Source organism: Anopheles cruzii, chromosome 2, assembly GCF_943734635.1.
Source record: "Anopheles cruzii chromosome 2, idAnoCruzAS_RS32_06, whole genome shotgun sequence".
Lineage (NCBI taxonomy): Eukaryota > Metazoa > Arthropoda > Insecta > Diptera > Culicidae > Anopheles > Anopheles cruzii.
In genome coordinates this window covers 46,906,995-46,917,561 of record NC_069144.1, presented here as the reverse complement: position 1 = coordinate 46,917,561, position 10,567 = coordinate 46,906,995, and the positions used below count along the sequence as shown (strand labels likewise).

The 10,567-nt window shown below is 47.4% G+C and overlaps 1 protein-coding gene across 1 annotated transcript; it reads right to left on the bottom strand.

The window, feature by feature from the left end:
* Positions 1 to 1,892: 1,892 nt before the first annotated feature.
* Positions 1,893 to 10,430, bottom strand: LOC128268385 (glycerol-3-phosphate dehydrogenase [NAD(+)], cytoplasmic). The gene is made up of 7 exons (XM_053005458.1): positions 10,318 to 10,430; positions 9,863 to 10,005; positions 9,120 to 9,297; positions 6,999 to 7,578; positions 6,783 to 6,936; positions 6,623 to 6,715; positions 1,893 to 2,205 (listed from the first exon to the last, which is right to left on the bottom strand). The coding sequence occupies exons 2-7, from the start codon at positions 9,904 to 9,906 to the stop codon at positions 2,190 to 2,192; spliced, it is 1,065 nt and encodes a 354-aa protein (XP_052861418.1). The 5' UTR covers positions 9,907 to 10,005; positions 10,318 to 10,430; the 3' UTR covers positions 1,893 to 2,189.
* Positions 10,431 to 10,567: the final 137 nt, after the last annotated feature.

Sequence of the window (10,567 nt, the reverse complement as noted above, 5' to 3'; positions counted from 1 at the left end):
AAAGCCCAGCTTCCTTCATGCGCACAACCGCACCCGATCGCGAATAGAAAGAATTTTTTTTCCACCAAACATTAGCATTCGATTATTTTCGCTATCGCACGCACAGCAATGAGCAATTATTTTCTTTTTTAAATTGACAAAAACGGGCACCGCGCGATACGCGCAGTAACACTCCCTCTCTCTTGGCTTATCAAATTGCAAACTCGCGCACACAATCACAAGCGAGCCCGGACTCTGTTGCTCGTACCGGAGCGCACTCGTTCTTCAAGACGTAGCCTTCTTTTCTTCTTGAAATTTCTTGAAGGACACACCGAATGCTCCAAAAGTAACGCAACACACACACACACATGAGCGCGCCCATCGAATCCTTTTCTTTGGCTCAAAAGCAGAACAATGCACTGGGACAGTGCACAAAGGAAGATTCCTTGGGCCACCGGACACCCCGACGACACACTTGTCGCGCACCAATATGTGGAGCGTGTTTTGCAGTGTTACTTCACTCAGCAATCCTTTTTTTCCTTGCCAGCTTGACGACGGGGATGTGGATGTAATTTATGCCTTACACCTTTCACCTTTCGCCAGCGACGCGAAATGATATGCTCTGCTTTCGACACAGGACCGGCCCCACAGGACACACACACAAGAGGGGGGAGGAGCTCGACACCGAAAATGCACCACCGTCGAGGCAGAAAAAAGCAAAACGAAAACCTTTCCTGCGGCATTCCGACACATACACACACACACACACAAGCGTACCTTCGGCAGCAAGTACCTTCCACTGAATCATTCAATAATAAACTCCCGTGTTACGAGATTCCCGCTACCGAAGAAAGGATATGACACACGCACGCACACTCTCTCGCGGGCGCACTTGCTCCAGTTCAATGGGGAGCGCGTGCGGGACAATAAAGGAGAGCGAAAAGTGCGGCTAAGCCGATTCACGAGCGAGCGAGAGAGAGATTTACCCGACCAGCGAGCGATTCGCAGTGGAGCACACACTTCCCTCTGGGGGGATACAATCGCCAGCTACTGCTGGATAGGATTTATTGGGGCTCCAGCACACGCCATCTTGCTTTTCGTCCGCCCGTTCGGTGGAGCCTTTCGACGATGGTGTGTTACGCACAGTCACTTACGGCGGCGATGGAGCCCTTCTTCGTTTGGGGGTATTACAAAATGCCAGCACACTGCTGCGACTGCCTTCAATTCAATTCCGACACTGTCACAAAGCAAGCTTGTCCCCAGTCTGCCGAGTATCCTGTGAACCCGTCGCCCGTTTGGTCGCCCCCCATTCGGATTGCTTTCGATGATTTCACACGTGCACAAGGCACGGACAGGTGGAACAGTATGCCCGTATGCGCGTAAAGCACTCTGCACTTGTCGTTTTCCGTTGGTTTCACGGGCATTCACTTCCGTGGTCGGGAACGTTCCACAAAGTTTCGGTGCGTGAGCCCGCGTGAATCGCAGTTCCAAAAACTAGACACCCAAGAATTCACACACAGCAATTCCGGGGGGAAAAACGAAAGGCAGTGAATCAGAATACCGTTTTTTCTGTCTTCCTTCGGTCAAGGATTCAGTCGCCACCACTTCATGGTACACACGACTTCGCGGACCGTTCGTTCCATACAAAGCAGGCGCTGCGATTGCCAGAAGTGAGATTTGCTTTTGTGCGATAGTGTACGTGTCGACGGCCGTCAAACGCGTTTGACAGCTTGCTTTCCAGCAGGCCTGTCATTTCACGCCGCACGCTGGAGAAGCACCCGCCGCTCGTTTCCAAAGGGGTTTGGGATTTAAAATGTTGCGCGTCCGCCGGTGAACTGCCTAAGATTGGAGCACTGAATAAATTCGGACACGTACTTACCCGTACCACACGAAACAACAGCACGCACCAATGATCCTCCTGATCGTAACTATTTCGAATTTATTTAGATTTCTATGTACACGTTTTTTTGCGATTCCTAGAATAACAGTTATCAAATAAGTATGTTCTAAAATTGGTTGGCTCAAAATTCGAATCTATGGTGATGGTTTCGCGTTTCGCATGCGCATCCTTACATTCCGGTGGAAAGTTTCGCTAAATTTCCTGTAAAGATCGCACATTGGCGTGGCAAAACACCGGGCACACTAGGGCACAGAGGTGTGTGTCCAAAACCCTCCATCATCCCCGAAGCAGTCGTCAGTCGAGGATCATCTTAAGAGAACGTTTGCCTATAACGACACAGATAACGGTAGAATCGGTTCCTTAATTCTACGAAGGGAAAAAGGAAGCCCAGCTTCACGCGTCGCCAATGTATGGTGCAAAACGAGTAGATTATTATCACGGCAGAGAGAAACGGTACTTACCTTCTTGGCACACGATACAGAATTACGAATATGCACTATCCTACCCACACTCATGTGCGTATGATGCTTGTACAAGAAACGGTGCATTATTGGAACAGAGACACAACTCAACGAACTTTAGGGCACAGCCGGACTACGCGGGCAACTGAGGATGAAAGACACATTCGAACGGTGCAGGGCATGATGATGCAAAACATGATTACAAAACAGAAGGATACAGAAATCAAACCTAAAAAAATGCTTTAATTCACAAAGGAACACCAGTACACACGAGGAGAAGAAATTACCAAACACAGGACGGAGAAAACAGTTTGCAAATCCAACACGATCAACCAACACACAATCAATACCGGCGGCGGACACAAAGTGTAGTGGCCCCCACTTGTTTTGTTTGACTTTGAATTTCTCAACAATTTGAACACCAATCGATTTCCAATTATTGTTTTCTGCTATTTATTCACTTTCCAAACTTGCAAACCTCATCACCAGTGAGGCTGGAACCACTTTTTTCTACAAAACCACACCTCAGAGACACTGGACACCCCGGACAACGTTGTCTAGGTACCGTGTGTCCTGTCGGTGGTCTTCACACTAGCTACCGAATGAGGTTAGGAAGCGAATGAAGGACGCATCTGTTCGGAAGTGTTATTAGTAAGTCGTTGGTACCACACACACGTGTCAAACTACTTCATTTACCGAGAAAAGCAATTATTCCTCGCAATTTATCTTTTGCTACCCAATCAGTTGCTAAACGTTTGTGTGTACCTTCCGTCCTACCGTCCGTAGTGGTTAAGCTTGTGGTTCAGTCGGTTAATACAAAACGTTTCCAATGGAATTTACAAGCTTATGCTGTTTGTTATGTTTTTACTTTTTGGTATTTTGGTTAGGCTTCTCCCAAAGTTAAGCAAAGCAGCACTTATCGATATCTCACAAATGTCACAACCGAAAAAAGCTTGTTGGCAATGCTCTGGCATCGCTTGGAAGAGAGTTATTACACAGGTTTTCTGTTATCCACACACATTATGGCCCGTTTGCTGTATGAACTGTTGTTCTTGTTGTTGTTGTTGTTGGATGGATGATCATTGGTTTGTGTCTGTGTGTATGATTAGTATTGCGGTTTGCGCACTACATTTGGAATGCTTTAGGCTGTGATCGGTTAGTTTTGGAACAGTAAATGGCACTGGCTGGGAATGAAGGTCCCTAAAGCTTTGCCATGTTTGGTGTCCTAAAACGAAGGAACAGAGAAGAAAAACAAAAAAATAGGTAAAACTAGTGGTCAATGGACCGTTTTCTTTTAGTCCTTTGAAAATAGAAAAAAGGAAGAACCAGTTGAACCAAAAGTTGAAGAAAAAGCAAAATGGCGCCGCTTGGAAGGCCAATGGAATACAAATAGCAAAGAGCGTGCAAATGGTGTTTTATTAATGAGAAAGAAGCTTGAAAGGAATTGATCTTCATTTGAAAGCATCAGCAGCATGCAGCACACCACACGTTTCGAGCGATCGCAAGTGCAAACACGAAATGGTAGACGCAGCTTAAGATTTTCGAATCCATGCACGCACGCAAAACATCCACATTGCCGGGACAACGTTTCCTAAACGACATTAAATTTCGAATCACACTGCAATGAAATTGGTAATACATGAAGGACAATGTTTCAAAACATCGCACGTTAATTCAAAGAATGTTTGATAGGCGATCAAAAAGAAGTAGGGCTTAAACAAAACAAAGCCAAGTTGGAATGATTAAAACGAGATCATCGGTAATAATACACTTTTAACCCACTAACCGTTAAACTGACCCATAATAGCGATAAGGCATTTTTTGAGCCGCGCACAATTAAAACTAACAGAAAATTGTGCTTCGTATTCGAATCAATCTCAACCCCGAAAGCAGGTGGTGGCCCAGGGGAAGTGAATCGGTGAATGTATTAGGTGTATTCCTGGAAATCCATCGTTTTTTTACCAAATTGAATCGTTTATTGTTCAAAACTCTTAACAAACTGGTCACTCAAAGTACTGTCCGTCGCTAGCCACTACTTTTTGCCATCTTTCTGGCAATTTTCGGATTCCATCGCGGAAGAATGCCTTATCTTTCAAGGCAATCCACCGATCAACCCAATTTTTACATTCTTCATACGAAGTGAACCGCTCCTTAGCCAATCCATGTGCCATTGATCTAAAGAGATGGTAATCCGAAGGAGCCAGATCTGGGGAATACAGCGGGGGAGTCAGGACCTCTCATTTTAGCATTTGAAGATATGTTTTCACCCGTTGCGCGACATGCGGCCGAGCATTGTCGTGCTGCAGAATGAGCTTATCATGCCTTTGGCCATATTCTGGCCGTTTCTCCTTCAATGCTCGGCTCAAATGCATTAGTTGGAGTCGGTAGCGGTCTCCGGCAGTTGTTTCATTTGGATGCAGCAGCTCATAATAAATTCCGCCACGCTGATCCCACCAAATGCAGAGCAGAAGCTTGGCTCCATGGAAATTTTGCTTGGTCGTCGATGTTGTCGCATGACCAGGGTATCCATACGGTTTTTTGCGCTTGGGATTATCATAATGAATCCACTTTTCATCGCCAGTAACTATTCAATCCAAAAAACCTTTGCGGATGTGTCGTTGGAGCAGTTGTTCACTCATGCATAAACGGCGTTCCACATCCCTTGGCTTCAACTCGTAAGGCAGTCAGTTTCCCAGCTTTTGGACCATTCCCAACGCTTTCAAACGTCTGCAAGTTGTTCCTTAGTCCACTCCACATGCATCTGCAAGCTCTTGTTGTGTTTGGCACGGGTCATCTTCCAGCAATGCTTCCAAATCTTCATCTGCGAACGTCTTCACTGGTCCCGGGTGCTCCTTGTCCTCAGTGCAAAAATCACCTCTTTTGAAGCGCCGAAACCGATCAAACCAACCGGTTTCGCCTATAACAGCATCGTCATAAGCCTTTCTAAGCAACCGGCATGCTTTGGCTGCTGTTTTCTTCAGATGAAAGTGATACAACAACATTTCCCGCAAATGACGCTTTTTTGGCTCGAATTTGCACATGGTTTCGTGTTAATAACAATCTCACAATGGAAAAATTGACAAATGTGATGATGCAAATTTGTTGACAGATGCCTAAGCTTGACATTTGACAGTTATTTGATGATATTTGTGCCTTCTATCCAACAGTAGCGCCACCTATATGTAAACGATGGACTACTAGGAATACACCTAATATAAAATGGAGGAGAAAGACTCAAACAATAAAGAAATAAACTGCTAAACAAGTGAAAAGAAAAAAACCGAAACCAGTTCCCATATGAACAAAATAAATGTATTACGTACTATTATGTATTGATCATTTTCCGTTTGCGTTTTTTCTTACAAGCAAAAGTACACATACGCGATGAAACAAAAGGATAACAAAACCAAAAAAACGAAACTATTTACTATCATCCTCTAGCTAAAACTTGCAACAGAATTGACTAATGCGTTAGGCACAACATTCGCTATCATTAAACTAGTTCAAAGTCTTTCGCGCGATCCCATATGAATGGAACACAGAATATCGACTGTACAGACACACATACACACTTTATCCGATTATTTTGTTATCAACAAACGCAGTCGGCACCGTACATACAGAAAGAAAATATGAAAGATACAAAGAAGCTGATTGTTGTTGAAACATAAACAGTTGACCATAACGTGTAGAAGAAAAATGCATAAAAATACAGTGAAAGCGTCAATCGAACGGGAAATCGGGAAGCAATAGGGGTAACGGAAACTGTAAATATCGAACGCGAATCAACGAGCGCCGCTGGGCGCATGTTCTACAAAACCGGGGTGTTAAAGTACAATGCCTTTTCAATCGTCGTGACTCGCGCGGTTCTACTTAATTTGGAGGCCCCATTTTTGGTGTCTGATTGGTGTTTGCTCCTAATATCCATTCAAAATGGTATGGCCGCGGCACCAGCGCTAGGCACGTGGTGGGTGTCTTTTGATTCTCTCTATTTGACTCTACTATAAATTGCACACAATATTTTCAGTAACAGTAACAACTACAGTCTGATACACGTAATCCGCTTTGCGGATTTCTTGCCCTAAGCTTTTTTACTACGTCCGTTTTGTTTTTGTACTAAAACACACGAGGTTCGGTTCGTTTGCGTCCACCCCCCTTTGGGGGAGGACTGTTAGGTGGCCTTTAGGGCAGTGTATTGCATTGCAGCCCCCGGCCTGATGAGACGCACTTTTCGCGTGTCTGTTTGTTTAGCGACAAGAAACGACAAGATCGACTGACTTACATGTGTTCCGGGTGGCTGCGCAAACAGTCGAGGAATCCTTGCGGCTTCACCTGACCGGTGCAGATTCTATGAATTGCCGTGAACAGGGGGAATCTGCAAAAGAAGGATCGAACGGATTAGACCGTCTGATCGAAGGACTACGCGAAAGGCAGACACTCACTTATCTTCCATGCCTTTGTTCTTCAGCATAAAGTTCACTTCTTCGGCCGTGATCGGACCCTGGAGCTTCTGCCCGTTCAGCATCTCGTCCTCCAGCTGCTTGATGGTTTTGCCCGTCTTAACGAACGCTTCCGAAACTTTACGGTTTCTACCACCTGCAACGACAACGAGTGGGGTGAGCACACCGTGGCCATTGCGTGACACCTAATATTCTTACCGTAACAGGTGGTGATAAGATCGGCAACGCCACAGCTTTCAAAGAACGTCGACAGCTTGCTGCCTGGGTAGAACACATCGACAAACTTGATCATCTCCATCAGCCCTAACCGAATGACGGCCGCCTTCGTGTTGTCGCCCGAGCCCATACCATCCACGAAACCGGCCCCGCAGGCGACAATGTTTTTCAGCGCACCGCAAATCTCGACCGCGTCCACGTCGTCCACCACGACCACGCGGAAGTTGGGCGTCTGGAAGAGGTCGCGCAGCGTCAGGGCGATCTTCATGTCCCGGCAACCGATCGTCGTTTCGCAAAACTTCTCCTCGGCCACCTCGCCGGCCAGATTGGCGCCCATCAGCACCGAGCACGGGATCTTCAGGTGTTTCGTGATCAGATGCGAGATCAGCTCCATGCCGCCACCCTCGGCCACATCGAAACCCTTGATCAGCGACAGACCGACGGCGGTCGTCTTGATTTTGCCCAGCAGCTGCGCACCGAGGCCACGGATGAACTGGTGCGGCACGACGAAAATGAGAATGTCCGCGTCCTTCGCCGCCTCAACGACATCGGGCACGGCCACCTAGAAAACGGGGAAGCGCAACATCAAGCAAAGGAAAGTGATTTATTTCTTCTGTTTAGCCACAATGGAATGCAGTGTGTGGCCCATTGTGTCACCCTCTGTTGACTGGTTTAAAAATAACCCGCACTAGGAATCGATTAGTCTAACGGTGCGCGGTACGTGTCACGCCGATCGCACACGATCACGCACGATCGATCGGCGCTGCTCAAACGAGTAGCGAGTAAACGCATTGCATTTTGTTGTCCGAAACGTTCGAATGGAGCATGAAAACATAGCGTGTGCCGGTGATGCTAATGACCCGTGGCACTACTCTTGGAATCGAGAACCAGGCGGGGCGATGAATTCTATTTTCATTCATTCTCTCAGACGCGTTGTTTCGCTTTTCAAATCGCAGCGCTCGGTCGCTTACATAATTGAAATGGCGCGGGCCGTTCGAAAATCCAGGCGTTGACAGCCTATCAGTTCGAAGGTTAATGATAAGCACAAGAAAGCAGTTTGGCCAACAAATTCCGAACGAACGAACGGGGCCCAAAAATAACAAGATTTCATTGTTCGGCTGTTGCTATCGCGCCCACTCCTCGTGGGCCTCCTCTTTGTAGGTCTTCGGCGGACTCGGTAGGTGATAACCTTTCACTTACCCGGCACGGCACGCCACATGGATTGAGTACGCGCGGGACTGGTCCAAAACTAGGGCTGGAATTTTGCCAAAGCAGGCAGACCAAAGGCAGAATGCACTTTGCCTCACCAATGGCAGCATATTGCACTTGAACGCGCACACACACAAGGGCGCAAAGGGACTGGATATGACTAAGCACGTTCAATGGCAATGTTGAGGTCATCCGAAGTGCACGCAGTGCACACTTCCGCGAACCTGCCACGTGCAGTCACGTGGCTGATGTGCGCGCGCTTACGCGCCTATCTCCGGCTATCTGTGCGATACAATTGAGAAAGCCAATATTGACGATCGTTTAAATCAATTATGATATTGGCGTGACAGAAAACATAACTCCGGCCCGAGACAGGCGGCGCATATTCGGCGGGGTCCGAAGATCAAATGCCAAACTCCATCCATTTGGCCAGGGGTTTTGGAGCGGCCACCAGTTCATAATGGTCCAAGTGCGATTAGATAAAACCCCGCAAACCTCGGGTCGGCCATTTATCATCACAAAAACGTACTTTGAAGCGAGCGAACCGACAGCACCGGCGATCGGAACAGTAAACAGACCGTTTGAGATAACCGTGCGTGGTGGGGCATGCATTATTAGTTTTCTCATTACCATTTCTGCGGTCTTGACATTGAGGCGCCCTCCGACGGGGGTCACACACATGATGTTCCGTGGGTGGCAAGAAAGAAAAAAATTGTGTCTTGAGGGAAAATGCTGAGAGCGCTCGAAGGGCCCAGACCAGTTACAGCTGGCTTGGCACGCTGACAAAACAATAAAAGCGGACACACACTAAAAATATACTTTCACTCCCAAACACCGGCCGCCACCCACGGTCGGCAGAATCAACCCGTATCTCAGCATCAGCGCCAAACTTACGATATTTTCGGGCAGCTTATGTCCAGGCAGGTACTTCACGTTCTCGTGGGTATTGTTGATCACTTCCGTTAGCTTCTTGCCGTCGACCATCTCCTCGAAAACGTACATCGTGACACGATCCTCGAACACGGGCAGCCGCTTGGCATTGACGCCGACAATCTTGGCGATGGCCGAACCCCTACAAAAAAAAAGCAAAAAAATTGGAGCAAAACATTGACCCATTGGACAGTTGTAAACAAACGCAGTGCGAAAGCGACGCGCCGTGACGCGCGAATCGTTGGCGTAGGCAAAACAAAAGAAAATTAATCCCTTGTCCCAGAATAGGATGATAACCTTGGGCGCGCACTGCTTGTCGTCCGCCATATCCGTCCATTTTCGGAGCAACGACGACGACACGTTTATTCGCAAACAAACGGCTCTCGGCGAGGTGTGCGATAAGATGCAAATACAGTAGATCCGCCCCCACAAACACACACCCGCGCATCCGACCCTCGCTAGAAGATGGTTCGCTTTACGTAACCCCAAACATGCCGTTCGTCGATTACGTTTCGCTTTTCGCTCGTGAAAAACTTCCAACCTCTAAGCCAAGCCAAGGATCATTTCGGAGCCCGCGATGCCCGTTCATCAAGCTTCCTGCATCGGAGCGGGGGTTGCGGTGCATTATCTGGGCTCGTTTGTTCAAGGCCAACAAACGCAATGCCTTCCGGGTACTTATGACTCTAGAGTGGTAGACCCCCACTTACCAGTTTCCGGATCCGACGATGCAAACGCGAATCTTATCAGCCATGATGCACGATACTAATGGCCTTGATGGTAGGAACAAGAACGATGGCCGTGGACAGCGAGCTGAGCGAGACCAGCCGAAGGATTCTGTACAAACTGCAAACTACCAGGCGGAACAAAAGAAAAGGGAAAAGGAATTCAGTTTTATGTAACGATCGAAACGAATCACGGGCCAAAGGGATGTTGCACGGGGTATGTTCGTGTTCTGATCGGGCCATCGCCTAATGCACCGTGCGTCGCGCGCGTCCTCACATGCACTCACAACACGTGCAAGCGCAGGTGTTTTAGCGTTTTCGCATCTTCTTCGTCTACGATAGTCGATCGAAACCGTGCGTTTTGATCACGCTGCACAAGCACGTTGGCCGAAAGTTTTCGCGGCAGAAAACCAAAAATAATGTGTGTGACCAATACTCACTTCCGACACGCGCCACGAGCAGTTAACTCCTTCTCCAACAAATATCAAAAAGAAACAAAGCACCAAAATGACTCTGTTGTGGATCTCTTTCAACGAAACGTCAAAAATTTTTATGAATGTTGTTTTTATGAATCTAACCGATTTTTTAACCCAACTTTGACACTGCGAACCTAACTTTGATGACGAACCTGACACCCGAGTCAAGTTACGAAAATTCCGAAAAAAGCCGAGTCAACCTACGAAAATCCCG

Coding starts and splice junctions, on each gene's coding strand:
- LOC128268385 (XM_053005458.1), bottom strand. CDS start 9,906: ATGGCTGATAAGATTCGCGTTTGCATCGTCGGATCCGGAAACTG. Junction 7,579..9,119: donor ATAAGCTGCCCGAAAATATC/GTAAGTTTGGCG, acceptor CCCGTTTTCTAG/GTGGCCGTGCCCGATGTCGT. Junction 6,937..6,998: donor TCTTATCACCACCTGTTACG/GTAAGAATATTA, acceptor TTGTCGTTGCAG/GTGGTAGAAACCGTAAAGTT.